At 35.0% G+C, this 19,910-nt stretch overlaps 1 protein-coding gene and 1 long non-coding RNA gene across 6 annotated transcripts in view; one reads left to right on the top strand and one right to left on the bottom strand.

Annotated features, from left to right (window-relative positions):
* CNTN1 (contactin 1) overlaps positions 1-19,910 on the bottom strand; it is a 362,215-nt gene that overhangs the window by 126,466 nt on the left and 215,839 nt on the right. For all 5 annotated transcript variants that reach the window (XM_053226130.1, XM_015085046.3, XM_053226129.1 and 2 more), the window contains 5 exons: positions 17,374-17,498; positions 16,580-16,697; positions 10,309-10,459; positions 4,541-4,668; positions 4,067-4,242 (listed from right to left, as the gene is read on the bottom strand). In XM_053226130.1, coding sequence (XP_053082105.1) covers positions 4,067-4,242; positions 4,541-4,668; positions 10,309-10,459; positions 16,580-16,697; positions 17,374-17,498 — 698 coding nt within the window. The remainder of the gene's footprint in view (positions 1-4,066; positions 4,243-4,540; positions 4,669-10,308; positions 10,460-16,579; positions 16,698-17,373; positions 17,499-19,910) is intronic.
* LOC128316382 (uncharacterized) lies at positions 1,630-14,782 on the top strand. Its single transcript, XR_008300209.1, has 2 exons — positions 1,630-2,028; positions 14,344-14,782. It is a non-coding gene; the product is annotated as an uncharacterized LOC128316382 (long non-coding RNA).

The raw sequence follows: 19,910 nt of genomic DNA, 5'->3' as shown, positions 1-19,910 counted from the left end.
CAGGAACAAAAGGGAATATAAATTAAATTGATAAGTGAAATGACTCTGCCTTTTATACTTACTCTAAGGCAGTAAGCAGCTATTTCACTGGAAAATAAAAATAAAAGCCATTTTATAGTTGGGCTTGAAAAATTTATTTATTTGTCACATAACTTTGATAGAATAAAAGAATGCCAGATAAATTGCTTATAAGCTTATTGCATCCAAGCTTCAATTTTTAAAATTTATGATTCATATATATAATTCTTAATATCCTTCTATGCAGAAGTTCAAATGAAACATTTACTGAACCTGATTATATAATAATATAATGCTGAGTGACTCTTTATGGAATGAATGAAAGAATAAATGGCATAGCAGGTAAATTAGATATTTAAGTTATTTTTTTCTATAATCAGTATGAAGTGTTTCCACACAGCTTTAAAATTAGTATCTATATATATACATATTTTTAATAATCAATTCAAAAGAGTTTTGCATGAAGTAGGATCATTAAATGTAATGGCGATGTAATTTTTACTTTTTTTGTGAGTTCACTATAAATTCTTAAAAGAAATGCACCTTGGGGAGCCTGGGTGGTCAGTCTGTTAAGTGACCTACTCTTGATTTCCACTCAGGTCATGATCTTATGGTCCCTGAGATGCAGCCCTGCATGGGGCTCTGCACTGACAGCACGAAGCATGTTTGGGATTCTCTCCCTCTCTCTCTCTGCACCTCCCCCTCCCTCTCTCAAAATAAAAATAAATAAACTTAAAAAAAGAAATGCACCTCTTGAAAATATACTTTTTTCCTGATAAATATATGAATATAATTGAAAAAATATAAAGTAGAAATTTTTTAATTACCTATAATTGCATATATTAGACCTAAGTATGGGAAAATGTATTTAATTTCATAAACCTTCAAGTCCCAATTATTCCAGGCCGTGAAATTTGAAAACTTATGCAAGGTTGCCACATTGTGGTCAAAGTTGAGAATAGCAAGCTAAAATCAAAGCATCGTCATTGATTTGACATTGAATAAAATTTCTCATTGAAACTAAATGGGAAAACACAAACTTAGTTTGTGGAAATGAAAACCTTAAATTTTGGTTTACATACTCATTCTTCATTAATTAGGACTTCTGATATTAATTTTTAGCAATTAAATTTATTAAAACGAATGATGATGATGACATCGGTTTTGATAGCTATGGAAACATTTACATTTGAATTTTAAACTCACAGGGTGCCTCTAATTGATTTTGGATCAGTGCCTGTGTTTATCTTATTCAGTGTTTTATTCACCCTAGTGTCTATCCCTGTTCCTGCTTTTGGTATGTGCCCAGTACAATATTTTAAATGAACAAAAATGATATTCACTAATTAAAATGCTGCCAGAATCAAATAAAATATCAACACATTATTTAAGACCCCCCCCAAAATGATGTACTGACATATTTGCCCATGCAATTTGAATAATCAACAAGTGCAGTCAGCAATGTCCCTTCCTTTGTATTCCCTCACTACGCTTGAGGTAGGAAGGGCCACTCCTTCTGACGTGGTCTGTCAATGCATCCAGCAGCAATTACCAGTCATTAGCATGATCTACCAAGAGGTGGATCAAACACATATGGTGTTTTTACTCAAACTTCGTGTTGTACATTTAGCAGTGAAGTCTGACTTTGAAGTTGGCTTTAAAAGAGAAGGAAGATGCAAGGGAAAGTTTTATAGGTCTTAGGTTCAAAAGACAGAATTAAATTTAATAATTTATTTTAAAATAAATTTCTTATCTAGGTTTTTTTTAATTATTTAGAGAACTGAATCAGCCTGTCCATCTAATGTGCTCCAAATGTGTATTTGATATTTTTACTCAATGAAGTTACATATTTAGCTAGTGAATATGTGTTCTACCAGTGGTTATGACTTGGTGGAATAAAGCTGAAGCAGGGTTGGTGAGACAAAGCGTGGCCTGCGGTGACTTGTGCTCTGGATTAGCTGAGGGACAAGCACATAAACTTCTGTGGCTGTCATCTGCAAAAGGAGTCCAGTAAGTAATGACCAAAGTCGTTTATGTTTTTATGATCCATTTTATTATTTATTTCTTAACTATTATTCCAGTTATTTCTTTATTTTCCTCTCTTTTTAAGCTACCAGGCTCTTTTTCCTTTTTTCCTTTCTCCTTTCCTTCTTATCCCTGTCTCTTTTCCTTCCTTTTCTCCTTTATTCCTTTCTCTTTTTTTTTGAAATATTTATTTACCTCAACAAACATAATGTAACTATCATTTTAAAGTACATAAAGAAACTCCATGTATGAAGTTCCAGCAAATTCAAAAGTCTTTTTCTTTTAAGTAAGATATTTGTTTAGCTCATTTTTCCCCTTAAAATGAGTGAAAACTGAGTAGCATTCACCTTACTTGCAAAATTAAACACAATTTGAGGAAATTACTAAAGATATCAGTGCTAATTTTACTCATGTTGGGAACAGGTATGAGTAAGCATACCAAAATATTTTTCAGAAACATAAGGAGAGATATCATATAAGGAGTATAATGTTAAAATAGTCCCCTGTTGTTAGTTTCTAAAGTGTAAGTTTTGTTCTGAAAATGAAAGACAATCAGCAGGTTTACAGTAAATTTCTACTCATAGCTAGAGCTGTTAGATTTGCAGTTAATATGTAGAAAGCATACATACTGATTATTGCATTGATAGTAGTTTTATGAATCTATCTAATAAGAATTTAAGAAGAAATGTTTTCATCTAGTTAAAATCAGTCTCACTCAACCTGGTTGAATGCTTGTTTGGTTTTTTAAAGTGTAAAGTTCTAGAATTTTTTTAAAAGCTAGGCAATTTGAAAGCATGCTATTATATGTACATATCAATCTTAAGATTTCATAGGACTTTAAAAATCCCACATATTCCATGGAGTTAATTCAAACTTTTATTTATATATTGATAATTAACTTCTAAAATTAAAATTAGTTTTCTTCACTAAGCATATGTTCTAAAGAGGTTTTTAGGTTCCTTAACAATAGCATTTCTAGGAACAGACAGGAACAGTGGCCAATTTATCTTTTATATATAACTGACCCTTGAACAATACGGGGGTTGGGGGCACTATACCCCTGCACAGTTGAAAATCCATTATAGCTTTGACTCCCCAAAAACTTAACCAGTAAGAGCCGTCCATTGACCAGAAACTTTAGTAATTGTTAAACGGTCAATTAACACATATTTTGTATATTGTATGTATCATATACTGTATTCCTATTATAAAGCAAGCTAGAGAAAAGAAAATGTTATGAAGAAAAGCATAAGGAAGAGAAAATACATTTATGTACTGTACTTCTTGAAAATATCCACGTGTAATTGGACCTAGCAGTTCAGACCCCATGTGGTTCAAGGGTCAACTGTTCGCTGTAACATAGATAGTCCTATCTTGCACCAGCGATGTTCCTATCCAAGTCAGTATTCCTGCATTACTTACCAGTCCTTTCCCTTTATTTTCTTTATTTCTACACAGGGACATCACTATTTGTACTTATAAGACTAGTGTCATGTATGATTTCCTATTCTTAAAATACAGCCATTTAACCCTTCTAAAAATCACGTGACTATTTCCTCAAACCCTCCCATATACATATTTTGCCTATTTCTTACCCTCAAAGAATAAGAGAAATGCCTTAAAGTCATCATTATAATAAAGGATAAGCTCTATGCTCTTACCTTATTTAAAATTATTATGAAGGCACTACAACCAAGAGTACAGATACAATGAGGTATAGTACACAGCAATATCAAAATGATATTGTAATGAAAGGAAAAATGAACCTAAAGCCCAATGAATATGTATTGATTAATATCTCTACCAGAATACTTACAGCAAACCATTTTTGAAAAGGTTCAAGAGTGCTACAGGTAATATAAGTAAACGATGAAAAGCTTTTTTTTCTTTTTCTTTCTTTCTTTTTTTTTTTTTTTTTTTGCTTGTTTTTCAGTCTCGTATGAATGATTAGAGTAAAAGGAATTGCAGTGCAGACACATAGGGGTCAATGGAATGTTAATAAGATGAAACTTAAAACACATACCATAAAATTACGCTGGTAATGAATGTTCTCTTTGTTAAAATCGATCACATAGCCATTGAAGGACCAAATAAATGTGAGATCCAGGGCGGGATCAAAGGACGCAGCACACTGCATGGTAGCATTTTCTCCAACAGTAATATCAGCATTAATTGGGGCCAATATAATTCGCGTGGGATCTACACATTGGAAAAAAAAGAATAAAGCACAATTCAAGAAAACATTAGATATCATATTATCTGGCAGTTTCAAAGAATAAAAGGTACTACATTTTTATTTCTCTGAACAAAGGGAGAAAGATGTTTTCAGATTCAAATTCTAGGAACAATTTCATTAAGCAAGAGATTTGCCCAATAGGCTTTTGAAATGGAAACTTATCAATACATGGACTGTCTTTGTGAATCATGTCTTATACTATATTAGAAACTAAGTACTATGAAACTAGAAAAAATTAATATTGATCAAATGGTTTCTTACCTGTAATAACAAGAGTGCCAGTGTTATTAGCCCTCCCTCTATTATTTTCTGCAAAGCATGTATAGATACCTCCATCATTTCTTGTAATGTTATTTATTTCCAAGCTGCCGTCTTCCCAAATGAGTATTCTATTCAAATGAGAGAAACACATTCTTCACAAAACTAATTTAATAAACATTTTACTATTCTGTCTTAGATTACAAACACTAGCTTTTGATCATTACAATTTATACAAATTACTCGACAGTAACATTTTCTAAAGATGAAACATTCTAGACTTTGTTTATACTATTTTTTCCAGCATTGACCAATTGCTTTAGAAAGCCATCTTCATCTTTTTCTTGGACTATTGCAGTAGTCTCTAACCGGCCTCCTGCTTCTATCCTTGCCTGTCTCTAGTCTCTTTTCCACATGTCAGTCAGACATGAAGACATAAGTGACATAAGTCACACCATGTCACTCTTCCGCTCAGTGAGATCACTCTGCAGCTCAGCTCCCTCCAGTGATTTTCCATCTCACTCATAGTAAGAGACACAGTCCTTTGATTGCCCTTTTAGTCCCTGGGCAATCTCAAAGCTTTTGCACATTGGAACCTTCAACAAAGCTTTGCTTAATAATTCTAGTTAGCATTGCATGCTGCTGTCCAGGTACCCTCTCCAACCCATCCCTCCTCTAAGATTTTCTCTCCTAATATTCATGCCATCACATATACTTCAGTTACTTATTAATCTATCCTTCCAATAGCTGGTAACATTCCCATGCCAGGAATTTTTTATCTGCTTTGCTTGTGGCCCTGTCTCCAGCAGGTAATACATCTGTCCATTCATTCATTCATTCATTCATTGGAAAAAGAAAATCTATGTGCCAGGAATTTAGAAGAATAAGACACTAATTACTGATTAGGAAGTCAATCAACCTTTTCTTGAATGAATGCACTTCATGGAGTTTAATTGAAGCAAATGGTTTTTCATATACTGCCATAAAATGACTTAAAAACTGCTGTGGAACAGCCTCAAACCAGTCAAACCAATCATAGGCCTGAAATGAATGAGTCCAGGTCTTCCAGAAGTGTGACCTCAGGACTTCAATTTGGACTTTTTAAAAAATATATATAATTTATTGTCAAATTGGTTTCCATACAACACCCAGTGCTCATCCCATTAAGTGTCCTCCTCCATGCCCATCACCCACCTTCCCCTCTCCCCCAACCCCCATCAACCCTCAGTTGTTCTCAGTCCTTAACAGTCTCTTATGGTTTGGCTGCCTCCCTCTCTGTAACTTTTTTTCCACCTTCCCCTCCCCCCCATCTTCTGTTAAGTTTCTCAGGATCCGCATATGAGTGAAGACATATGGTATCTGTCTTCCTCTGCCTGACTTATTTCACTTAGCATAATACCCTCCAGTTCCATCCATGTTGCTGCAAATGGCCAGATTTCATTTTTTTCTCATTGCCAAGTAGTATTCCATCATATATGTAAACCACATCTTCTTTATCCATTCGTCAGTTGATGAACATTTAGGCTTTTTCCATAGTTTGGCTATTGTTGAAAGTGCTGCTATAAACATTGGGGTAACATGTGCCCCTATTCAACTCAGACTTTAAAGTTAGCACAGACTATCATTTCCACAGCTACAGAGGAATGCAAAAATATTTTTTAGTAATGTTTAAAGAAGGATATTCTAAAACCTTCCTTATTAACAGCTTCTGTAACAGATTAATATTTAGGAAAGTCTTCTTTCAATGGAACCTAAATCTTTCATACTAACAACCTAAACCTATTCCCTCTGTCTGCCTCTTCCTCAGAGACTAGAGACTATAAAAACTCATAATATATAACTATATTGTATTTAACTTGTATATTTATTTAAAAACTTTACTGTGCTATATAATACTTTGCATTTTGATTCAATATCGAATTGCCTATCACTAGATTTTCACTTTCCTGAATGTACCATTCCAAAAACCTTAATTTATCTCTGAAGCTTGGTAGAGCACATGCCAACAATTATCCACCTATTCCACCTTAAGGGCGGAGCTTGATAAAGCAAAAACACCATATATCTACCTTATTAAGAAAATGCCAAATTTTCTTAATGCATTTCCACATAAGAAAATGCCAAAAAATTCCACCAATAATACATTCCAAAATTTCTTTTTGCCTCTTTATCCAGTTCCAACTTAAATTTATTTCAGAATACTTTCTTTTCCTTGAAGAGAAACTGTAGTTTCAAAATAATATAAACTTAAAAGTAACTATTTGGTACTGCAGAAGCTTTGGCATGTGCCTCTAAGTTCTCCACTGTAAGAAGTATAATGGATCCACACAGCTGTTGCACTCAGAAATCCATCACTGTGTATGAGCCAAGGCTATACTTTCCAAAGGCTGGTCTCAGCCAATGACAACCTGAGAGGAATGTAAAGGCAGACCTGTTTCTAGGAGGCATCAGATTCTTAGGGGCAGTTTGAGCTGAAGGACTCTCCAGTGGCCTCATCATACTCAGATCTGCCCTGAAATCTGAGTCGTTTCCTTGGGCCTTCCTTCCTGCCCTCCCTTTCTCCTTCATCTGGAATCAGTCCTGCATCTTGGTCAGATGGTTGTCCAAACCTCTACCCAGTGCCCTCTCTATTTTCCCATGTAGGCACTGCCATTAATAAATCTCCTGAATACTTACTCCTATATTGGCACCTGCTTCTCCAGAATCATATTAACAAGGACCAACATTAATGTGCCACACTTTTTTTTCACTAAAATCTAATGTGAGCCCTTAGCCAATGTTCCACTGCACTATCATTTAATTATTTTGCAAATGAAGCTATGAAAATTATAGCCAATATGCAATGGAAAGAACAACAGTAATCATTCTTTCTAGAATCCACACTATTATTCTGTTTTCTCACATTAGCTCTCAGTTAACCTTTGGTATATCCAAAGTATATTCTTCTTTATGTCACTCATTTCACCTATTATTTCAGGCACTTATTTTGTGACACTAAAATTAATTTTTGGTAAGGATTACCATGGTAAGTTAACTTGATTTTTCTCTAATAACGGTCCTTATTTTTTTAATACATTTTTGGTTTATTTATTTATTTTAACAGAGACAGCATGAGTATGGGAGGGGCAGAGACAGAAGGGGAAAGAGAGAGAGAGCAGCAGCAGCAGAGAGAGAGAGAGAGAGAGAGAGAGAGAGAGAGAGAGAGAGAATCCCAAGCAACTCTGCACTTCCAACTCAGAGCCTGATGCAGGGTTCAAACTCATGAAACCCGAGTCGAAACCAAGAGTCGGACCCTTAACTGACTGAGCCACCCAGGAGCCCTTTAATCGTCCCCATTCTTAAATCAATGCAGATTAAACTCTAGTGATCTTATCCTTATTTTCAGATAATCTGATATGGATAAGCAGTCCAATAAACTAGGAACTACTTGGTCTTTAATAAATTAGTCACTCACTTTTGCCAAAATTACCCCAGGATAACCTTCATTTTACTTGTTAATTGCTAAAGAATACTAACTCTAGAGAAGAAAAGAATTTTGGAGTTGCTCTCACATAAATGGCTCAGATAAAGATCACTTTAGAGCTGATAGCAGTCCATTAAATATGAAATGAACAACTACAAATAAATTCTGTTGTAAGCTGTATATCATTTAGCTCCAAGTAAAATCATACAATTGAGAACCTAATTACAATTTATCAAGATTTATGTTTCTTCTCTACTGATAGGAAATATCACATAAACCATTTTACAAGCCACTAATCAAGTGTGGCTAACTGTAATGTGGAACCATTTTCTGTGGTTTATTAATCAGAATGAGATTACAGTTATGCTGAAAGACAGTTATTCTGGTGCTCCTTGAGTATTATTTTTAAACAGAAATGTTTTATTTCTCTAAAACCAATTTATTAGTTGAATTTTTCTTAATGCATACTATCTTACCACATTGAACTTTAGTTTTATATAAAATACTGTATCTATTATAAAATGGTGCTTCTAATCTGAAAAATTAATGGATTAAAGCAGTGAGCAAAAATTGGATTTATAGAGTCTTTTGTCAAGAAGTAATACAACTTGATTCAAAGACTAAAAATATTCTGACAAGATTAAAATGGTAAGATTTTAGGAGCTAGAACACATGTTGATATTTAGGAAAATATCCTTTTCTTTTCCTTTTTTGAACACATGTTGATATTTAGGAAAAACAAGGCCATGAAACCAGGTTCTGAGAAATCCTTGGTCAGAAAGGCTCATGACATTGGTCCTCATCAGAATCAGAGCAAGATTTTTTTCATTTAGGGGAGAAAGTTAGTGGCGGGGGTGGGGAGGCTGAGGGGGATACTGTGCCACAAGTTTATTGCAGGGGTAACTAAGTACCTAGATAAGGGACTTACCCTTTGGTCACAGTCTCTGCATTGCTCACTCTCTGATCATTAATGTTTCAGCAGAAAATTGAACAAATTCTTCCTTTAACACTGATTCTGCTAGCATCATTTTGCTAAGGTCTTAATAAATCTTAGTTAAATCTATTCATTTTAAAAGTTAACGTGCTTGTGGAAATAACTACTGACCCTGTGCACTCCCTACCATCCCCCACCCCCCATCTCGATCTCTGTCCCATACACAGCCACACTTGTGGCCATCCTAATAAGAGAACTGTGTTGGCATATGTTCATTCCATGTCAATATGACCCAAGTTGAAGTTTCAGTTTGGAGATTATCAACATACTTTCAAAAGTTTACTTTAACCGTTCCAGGCTTCAGATACATCAAAATAGAGATAATAATACCCATCTTACCTACTTTTTAAATTATTATTGTGAAGAAGATCTGTCTTATGCACTTTTGCTAGAATATTCTTTTTGAATGCAAAAAGTACATTTTTTTCTCCTTTATTTAAGTCTTTAACAGATTTGGTTACTCAAAGATGGGGTCCAAGCCCCCCATGTAACGGATCCATGTAAGGATTACTACATCTTATCTCTTAAAACTCTTCTCCACTTTCTCCTAAGGGAAAACCTCAGAAACCTAAGAATTCTTAAATTCTTCACCATCCTATACTCTCTGCCTCAGAGCCCTTGTACATACTCCTTTCATTGCCTATAATATTTCTTTCTCCCCCACTTTCACATCCCATTTTCTATCCTGACTTTCTTTTCTCCATACTCAATATTACCTCATCTTCTTCTAGTACATTTATAGAAACCATTCAGTGTGGCTTTTAAATAAATATTATGAAGTCACATGCTTTATATTTTATCCTAAAGCTACCAAAACATTGGTAATCGTTTACTTGTTAGGAAGGTGAGAAATTCCAATTTATTTTAAAAGGTGGGAAGGGGTGATTTATTCTTTGAAATGTACCTTTATATTTTTTCTACTGAAATATTTAATGGGCTAACTTCATAAAACTAAACCAAATATAAATGGATACAGAAATCCTTGTTAGGGGAAAAGTAAGTCAGAGATCCTATTTTATTTCCCATTGTTCATTTTTCCCCCCCTGAGGACTTGGGCAATTTACCAAAAGTCCCTGAGTCTCAATTTTCTAAATTTCTTATAAATTACAGAAGCCTAAAAATTGAACCTTGATTATCACAGATAATAACAGTGAAGGGTAAGTATTTCTTACTTTTGTTTATCTTAGAATTACAGTGCCTTCTGCAGAGGAAAGGTAGAACAACCAACATTTACATAAGTCCTCTTTAAAGTCCTCTTTAAATGAACTTGGCCAAATAGTTCATTGCAATTGGATTTCCAGTTTCCGAACTGACCTGCTGCTATTGACGAGCCACTCTGTCCCTTTACTCCATGAGAATTTTGGCTTGGGTGCTGCTTTAGGTTTGCATTCAATTATGACCCTTCCTCCCTTAGCAGCTAAGATCTTTTTCTTCATAGGATTCATTTCAAAAGTTGGAGCCAAAGCTAAAAGGAAACAAATGATTATTTTTCTCTTTCACTAAAAAGGGAAAATAAAACATTTCTTCTATAGCATCTTTTATTCTTTTGATTAATAATCAACAGAAAACATTAATCCCACCAAATATTATCAGATATGACCATAAATATTTCATACCTAGTATTCATACATTTTTTTACTTAGTAACTTAACTGAGGTATATTTTACTTATAAAATTCACCCATTTTAAATGTATAAATCTTGCTGTTAACAGAATTAATTATTATGAATTTTAGTCACAATCAATTGCTACATACATATTTACCTTAAAGGTAACATCCAATTTAATTATTTTGACTTAATTGCACAAAGGAAGTTAGGTGGAAGACTGGAGTTATATTGAGCATCATTATTAATATCGACATACGGTCATAATTAATACCCTCAACCATACTTTGAATGACCTGTCTCCAGTGTACAAATGAGAGAACTGATATCTATTAAGATTATATAATTTGCCAAAGATGCCATAGGCAGTATCAGGTAGGATTCACAATTGAATCTTTTTCCTACTGATTTGCCAGCATCCTCTTTTAATTAAACAATATGATTCCCCCTTCAGTATGCAAACATTTCTTGAGCACCAACTGTGTGCAGACGCTCTGATGCCAAAATGAACATATGTCTGCCTTCAGACCTACCTGCAAACATCCATGGGAGTGATGGATGCAATTAATTGAAGGGTACATGATCCACCTATAGTTTCTCCTTATGTCAAAGTACAGAGCTTACGAAAAACAGAATATAGAGCCTCTTAAAAGGTTACTTCAGTGATGACGTGCTCTATTTTTCTTTAGGTCTCCCACATCTGGCTCATTTCTTAATTTCCTTGTATTCTAGCAGAATTCTTGGTGGAGGGGGCATCCATTTATTGCTATACATCCAGTCTCTGTATGTAACTGTGTCCATTCTGTAGGCTTTTCCAGGCCCAAGTATATCTTTGTCCAGATATTAGCTGGTCATCTGCTAGTCCTGTAACTCTCAAATTCTATTTGTACATCAAAATAATGTGATGATCTTGGTAAAATGTTGATTAAGTAGGCCTGGTGTGGACCTGAGATTCACCACTTCTAACAAGCTCTCAGGTGTTGTTATTGCTGCTGCTGCTCTGTGGGACACACTTTTATAGCAAGGATTTAGTTTATCCCATTGTTCTTTTGGTCTGAGTTTTGATAACTGACAATAAACAAATAAGTAACCAACCAACTTGTGTTGTACACCTAATTCCGTGTGTAGAATTTTGCAGAGGCTCAATAAATATTCTGGGTGACATATTGCTTGTCAAATAGGAAAGAAAATTTAATGGAATTATATTTTAAAAATCTAAATTCATTTAGAAACTTAGAATTTTTCTTGAATCTGAGTTTTAATGAAAAAAGTTGATTTCATACAGTTGCTTAAATGACTTCATACTTATCCAGTATTTGAATTTATAGTGAAAGAATCCAAACTATGTTCCTACATATTTTAGAAGTGGGAAAATGAGGGAATATTTGTCCCCAAACTAAGAAGACATGCATGTTTTTTTTTGTTTGTTTGTTTTTTTTGTCTATCATTCTTTACTGTGTCTATTAAAAAGAATAGTATCTGGTGTAGAATAAGTTCCCAAAAAATATTTGGTGGGTGAATAAATGAATTACCTAGATAGAAAATGAATATATATAGAGAGAAGCATTGTTTCTAAAGCTAATAAACAAAAATTGATTCAAACAAATATAAAGATGCCCAGAAACATTACTATAAGGCTGAAAACACTCAAGCAGTTTGTTTAATAAAAGCCATTAAAATACTGATAAATTTTGTGCTTGAATAGGGAGAGATCTTTCATCCTGAGCTGTTGAATTTTCTTATTATTTTGTAACATAGCACGATAAATAAATTTTAACAAAAAATAAAAAGCTAACATTTGGAAAAACATTCAAAGTCACCTCATATCTTGTATAAGAGTCAAAACAATTTTATTGTATTTCATAATAAAGTAACATGGTATGAAGCCTGAGCCTGAATGTTTGTTTGATACCCAAATAAAGTAGATTAAATATATCAGCAAAGAATTTTTACCTTGGAGGGAATAAATGGAATATGATCTTCAGCATTATAAAAAGAACAGGGAAAATTAAAATTAAGAAGGCGTCAACTCTTCTTAAAGTTAGTTTTTCATATTCTTTCATATTTTTTAGTGTTAATTTATAGTGATGGCAATAATTTTTTAAAATTTTTTTAATATTTATTTATTTTTGAGAGAGACAGAGACAGAATGCGAGTTGTTAGGGGCAGAGAGAGAGGGAGACACAGAATCCGAAGCAGGCTCCAGGTTCCGAACCATCAGCACAGAGCCTGACGCGGGGCTTGAACCCACAGAGCTGTGAGATCATGACCTGAGCCAAAGTCAGATACCCAACTGACTGAGCCACCCAGGCGCCCCTGATAGCAATATTTTAAAGAATTTCCCTTTGGTGTAGCAATAATAAAATAGGCCACACTTTATAGTCACTGCTTTATCTTTTTGGTAATCAGTTGTGGAAGACAAAGCCTGGCTACATCTAGATTCATTACTTAGAACATGACTAAAGCTGATGACAGCTAATTAAAATAAAATGAAAAGGACATATTACAGTAAGGCCTTAATGAAAGTAGTTGTAATGAAAGTAAGGAGAATGTGAGATTTATGGGGTAACATTGAGAAATTTAGTAGATGTGATATAAAGAAAAGATGTAATGAATTATGTCATTCTATAGAACAGAATTTTTCAGGATAAGGTGAGTGAGAAATAAGGATTATAGCTTCAGACACGCTAAGTCTGGGTTATCTGTCAGGTTACCAGATGAACATTCCTATTAGGAAGCTTTATATTGAGCTAAGGATAAAAACCTGAGCCAGTGATATAAAGAATCAATGATAGTTAATGGAAGAAGAAGAAATTATCAAGGATTTCTAAAAATTTGAAAATAATAATTTGGGAATAATAATATAGAATATGAGAAAAAAGTGGGTTACAGAATAGAATGAAACCATAAGAATGGAATCTGAGAGCAAGATTTCTAACTGAGCAGAGGAAGGGGTAAAGAGGAAAAAATAAAAATGATCAAGAAGAAATAATCTGGAAGGTATGAAAGTATGGAGTCCCCAAAGCCAAAGAAGCAGAGAATTCAAGAATAAAACATGATTAAAAGGAGAGACAGCATGAAAGATATGAACACACATATGCACATGGAGAAGAGATATCTGTTCATATCAAGTACAGGGTAAGTGAAAAGAAATGAATATAGGGCAGAGGTAAAGGGATTACAGGCATACCTCAGAGATATTCCAGGTTAGGTTCCAGACCACCCCAATAAAGCAAAAGTCACAAGTGAGTCACATGAATTTTTTGGTTTCCCAATACATACAACAGTTATATTTACACTATATTATAGCCTATTCGCTGTGCAAATGGCGTTATGTCTGAAAATAAACAACGTACATACCTTAATTTAAAAATACTTTATTGCTAAAAAATGCTAACCATCATATGAGCTTTCAGCGAGTCATAGTCTTTTTGCTAGTGGAGGGTCTTGCCTCCATGTTGATGGCTGTTGACTGATCAGGGTAATGGTTGCTGAAGGTTGGTGGTGGGGGGGACATCTGTGGAAATTTCTGAAAAAAGACAACGATGAGGCTTGCCCCATCGATGGACTCTTCCTCTCATGAAAGATTTCTCTGTGGTATGTGATGCCATTTGATAGCATTTTACTCACCACTGAACTTCTTTCAAAATGGGAGCCAATCCTCTCAAACCTAGCCATGCTTTATCAGCTAAGTTGATGTAATATTCTAAATCCTTTGTTGTCATTTCAACAATCTTCACAGCATCTTCACCAGGAGTATATTCCACCTCAAGAAACTACTTTATTTGCTCATCCATAAGAAGCAACCCTTCATCCGCTCAAGATTTATCATGAGATTAGAAGAATTCAGTGAAATCCTCAGGCTCCACTTCTAATTCTAGTTCTCTTTCCAGTTCCACCACATCTACAGCTACTTCCTCCACTGAAGTCTTGAACCTCACAAAGTCATCTCTGAGGGTTAGAATCAACTTCTTCCCATCTCCTGCGCATGTTGATGGTATTTTGCATCTTCCCATGAATCATGAAAGTTCTTAATGGTATCCAGAATAGTGAATCCTTTTCATAGATTTTTCAATTTGCTTTGCCAAGAGACATCAGAGAAATCACCATCTGTGACACCTAGAGCCTTATGAAATGCAGTTCTTAAATAATAAAATTTGAAAGTTGAAATTGCTCCTTGATTCAAGGGCCTCAGAATGGATGTTGTGATAGCAGGCATGAAAACAACATTAATCTCACGTACATCTCCATCAGAGTTCTTGGGTGACCAGGTGTGTTGTCAAGGAGCAGTAGTATTTTGAAAGCAATCTTTTTTTTTTTCTGATAAGTAGTTCTCAACAGAGGGCTTAAAATACTCAGTAAACCATGTTGTCAACAGATGTGCTGTCATCCAGTCTTTGTTGTTCCCTTTACAGAGCACAGACAGATTAGATTTAGCATAATTCTTAAGGGCTGTAGGATTCTCAGAATGGCAAATGTGCATTGGCTTCAACTGAAAGTCACCAGCCACATTAGTCCCCAACAAAAGTGTCAGCTGTGAAGCCATTTCCTCTTTTCTCTACTCTAAACCTCATGAACCAACCTGAGCTAGTTTTAAACTTTTCTTCTGCAGCTTCCTCCCCTCTTTCAGTCTTCACAGAATTGAAGAGAGTAAGAGCCTTGCTCTGGATTAGGCTCTGGCTTAAGTGAATAATGTGGCTGATCTGATCTTCTATTCAGACCACTAAAACTTTCTTCAAATCAGCAATAAGGCTGCTTTGTTCTCTTATCATTGATGTGCTCACTAGACCTGCACTTCTAATCATAAGAACTTTTCCTCTGCGTGCACAACTTGGCTAACTGGTTAGCACAAGAAACCTAGCCTTCAGCCTATTTCAGCTTTTGACATTCTTTCCTCATTAAGCTTAATCATTTCTAGCTTTTGTGTGAAAGTAAGAGATGTCTGACTCTTCCTTTCATTTGAACACCCAGAAGCCATTGTAAGCTTATTGGCTGGCCTAATTTCAATATTGCTTTGTCTCAGAGAATAGGGAGGCTCGAGGTGAAGGAATGTGGGCAGTCAGAACACACACATGTATTGATTAGGTTTGCTCTCGTATATGGGCCTGGTTCATGGTGCCTGAAAACAGTTTCAATAGTAATATCAAAGACCACTGACTACAGATTAACATACCAAATATAATAATAATGAAAAAGTTTTAAATATTGTGAAATTACCAAAATGTAATACAGAGACATGAAGTAAGCCAATGCTGTTGGAAATATGCCTGCTCACTGCAGGATTGCAATAAACCTTCAATTGGTAAAAACGCAGTATCTGTGAAATCCAATGAAACGAGATGAGGTATGCCTGTTTTAGAGAGGAGAGATACTCACGCCTCTGGATGAAGAACATGAAGGGGAAAATGTAAAGATTTACATACTTTTGAATGTGGATAGGAAATTGATATATTTTATTTCAAAGGGTTTCAATTGTTATGGCAGAGTAAGAAAGCAATACCAAAGGAGTCAGGGTGGAGTAAAGAGCTTGAGGAATGTCCTGAGGATTTTAAATATCAATTGTAGGATATGAGATCCAAAGACTGCTATAACTAGCAAGTGCTGAAGATCCATCTGAGACTGGGTCACATGCATTGTGGAAGCATCAATCACCACAATGTGATTTTCAGGAAGTATTTAACAGCCCAGACATAGGAGAGAATAAGACTTGTAAAAACTAGTGCGTGTAAAGTTTGCTTTACCTGTAAAACATTTTTTTAAACTATTGTACTCCATGCTGCCTCTAACTTATTTACTGTTCTCCAATGAAAGAAGGGAAATAAAACAACAATATCATCCTGTTCCAAACCACATTTTGAAAATTGTCACCTTTAGCGATCCAACATACAATCAAATATGATCTGCAGAAACCCTTATGATCATTGTTTAATGTGGTGCTTTCTTGCTGAATGTTATCAGAAACTAGAAATGATACTGACCCAAGATCTTCAACTCCGCATTTGCATATATGGCTCCATGTGTGTTTTCAGCTATGCACTGGTACATGCCAGCATTTTCAAAAGTCACATCATACAGTCTCAACTCCCCTTTATGATACTGAAAAGAAGACAAAGCAAAATACATTTCCTTGATCAACTTTAACAGAAATGCTTTTATTTAGGTCTGGGCTGGTTTGCCTTTTCATTCAGGTACAATATTTTGCCCCCACTGTTAACTAAGCCAGATACAGTAGGGTTTAAAACCCACTTACCATGCCCAGTGGCTCTTGTTCTATTCATCCTACAGAGCTGGGAGTCCACTTTTTCCCTCTTGGCCCAGCTGGGAGATTACAGAGGGAAGGTACAGAAGGGCCCCACTGCTGCTACTTGTCCCCAGGGCTAAAGGTAGAACCTTCCCTCTTACCTCTGTTTCTGTGGGGTCAGGGAAATAGTGGCCAAAAAAAAGAGGACAATATCAGGTAGCAGAGAAGGAAAAGTAGGAAGCAGGGCAAAATGTGGAACAAAGGGCAAAATAAGGAGAGAGAGGAAGAGAGAGAGAAGGTAGACATAAGATTGCAGAAAAGTTGTTTTAAACTGAAAGTTATTGTTCACTTCCTTGTTTGCCTTTTTTAGAAGATTTATTTATTTATTTATTTATTTATTTATTTAATTAATTAATTTTAGGGCCAAGATACCCTTACTCTATTGATTCTCTTGCTAAATTTATCTGAGGACCACTGGAAATGGTGCCTGAGTATGGACTCAAGAACCGCAAAACGCTTGAACATACATACCGCGTATCCATTTTTCAGCCATCGGATTGTAGGGATGGGCTTCCCTGTGGCCACACAAGGCCAATAGAGGTCACTGCCTATATCCACCTCTGTGTCGTTGATATGTTCTACCCACTCAGGAAACGCTGAAAGTTAAAGAACATTGTAAGTGTCAGACTCAAATCTCAACACTCAAAATAATCTCAAGAATGCAAACGTCACATTTGGTTGATCTTCTTCTGGAGAATACATCAGATATTATATATGCCATAAAACCAGCGTTAGAGCCATTGAAATTGCATCCCCATAGGTCTTCAGGTAAATTTTATCCTACATTGTTATAACATGAAGTAACTATAATCAATTCATAATTATTTTCCTATTTGTGAACCATGTGTTGTTAGAAAGCTAATTCATGAGTAACACTACAGTAATTTATCTTTTCTTATAACTTAAATCTTTCAAAATGACAATTAAGGTTTTAAAAAATTATGTCTTGGGGCACCTGCGTTGCTCAATTGGTTAAGCATCTGCCTTCTGCTCAGGTCATGATCCCACGGTTTGTGAGTTCAAGCTCAATATCAGGTTCTGGGCTGACAGCTCAGAGCTCGGAGCCTGGAACCTGCTTCAGATTCTGTGTCTTTCTCTCTCTCTGCCCCTCCCCTGCTCAAACTCTGTCTCTCTCTCTCTGTCTCTCTCTCAAAAATGAATAAACATTAAAAAATTAAAAATTTCTCGCCTGCAGGAGGGGGCATGGGCTAAATGGGTAAGGGGCATTAAGGAATCTACTCCTGAAATCATTGTTGCACTATATGCTAATTTGGATGTAAATTAAAAAATAAAATTAAAAAAAATTTCTCACCTGTAACATTTTTTAAAAATTATGTTTTGGGGCACTTGGGTAGCTCAGTTGGTCAAGTATCCAACTTTGGCTCAGGTCATGATCTCATTGTTTGTGAGTTCAAGCCCCACATCAGGCTCTGTGCTGACAGCTCAGAGCCTGGAGCCTGCTTCAGATTCTGTGTCTCCCTCTCTCTCTGCCCCTCCCCTGCTCACTCTCTTTTTCTCAAAAATAAATAAACATTAAAATTTTTTTTTAAATTATGGTTTCATTGAGTATGACACTAAGTATTTTCTTTTGGAATAAAGAATCAAAATTTTTTCCACTTCCTCAGGTGTCCTCCTTTTGATGTACCGTTCACCTAGTCGCCACTATCACATTTTACTGTAGGATTAGAAAAATGCCTTGATCACATAATTACTCTTTCAATATTAGAAACCACATACAGGAGCTATAATTGGTGAAATCCATGCTTTAGTGAAATTAATTTCAGCTTCATCATTTCATCTGATCTGGTAGCTAAAGAAAACTGCTAAGTATTTCCCATACCACAAGTAAATATTTCTAGAGAGCAAGCAAATGGACACTATGACATTTTTTTTGAGTATTTAAGTTAAATAGTTTCAATAAATGTACGTAGAGGGGTGCCTGGGTGGCTCAGTCGGTTAAGCCTCTGACTTTGGCTCAGGTCATGATCTCACGGTTTGTGAATTCAAGCCCCACATTGGACTCTCTGTTGTCAGGACACAGCCTGCTTCAGATTTTGTGTTCCCTTCTCTGTCTGCCGCCCCCCACTTGTGCTCCCTCTTTCTCTCTCATAAATAAATAAATAAATAAATAAATAACTGTAGGTAAATAAATTGATATAAAATAAAGGAGGTAGGAATAGAGAATTAATTGTGAGTGGAGGATAGTATTTTATTTTCTTTAAAAAAGAAAACTTTGATATATTAATTTTATGACAAAATAATATACATGTCTTATAGAAAGTATTTAATACATATAAATAATAAAGAGTATAAAACATTTTTATGATCTCACTAGATATAATCCCATCAAGATTATATGCGTGTGTGTATTTATAACACAATAATCTGATTTAGTATATTTTCACTTATCATTACATTTTGGTAACATATGTAGACAGTTATAAAAATTAAATATTGATAAGAATGTTAATTGAGAGAGGTTTTATTTTGTAGACAATCTTGGCAATACATAAAACAGGAATATGAGCACCTTTCATGCCTTGGACTCTAACACACAAGATATCACATTAAAAAATACAATAAGAATAAATAATGGAATCAGCTTGACTATGATTTAATTTTGTAAACTGGTTGTTTGATTACACCAAAAGATAAAAACTGAGTGTGTTTCATTAGTAAAGGAACAATAATAGTTCCCTTAATAAGATTCTCTTACAAATATCTGCTGTCACCTTGATTCTTCTAAAGAATTAGACATTATATAGTTTAGAACTCTACTCGGCTAAAAACCTGGATCGTAGTTTTCTTAGTACACTGAATAAAAACAGATCTATAAGCACTAGAAACCTGGTAGAATGCCAGGTTTATTTAAAAAATGTAATGTAAGACTCTAACCAGAATTTTCCTCTCTTCTGGAGGTCACCTATGTATACTTGATACGTATCAAGTGAATTTTGTTGGGGTACTGAATATACAAGTCTAGGGTTCCAAGAAAGTATCTGGGTCAG

The sequence above is a fragment of the Acinonyx jubatus genome, chromosome B4, assembly GCF_027475565.1.
Source record: "Acinonyx jubatus isolate Ajub_Pintada_27869175 chromosome B4, VMU_Ajub_asm_v1.0, whole genome shotgun sequence".
Classification (NCBI taxonomy): Eukaryota; Metazoa; Chordata; class Mammalia; order Carnivora; family Felidae; genus Acinonyx; species Acinonyx jubatus.
The sequence above is the reverse complement of the archived record's forward strand: the minus strand, read 5'-3'. Positions and strand labels throughout refer to the sequence as shown.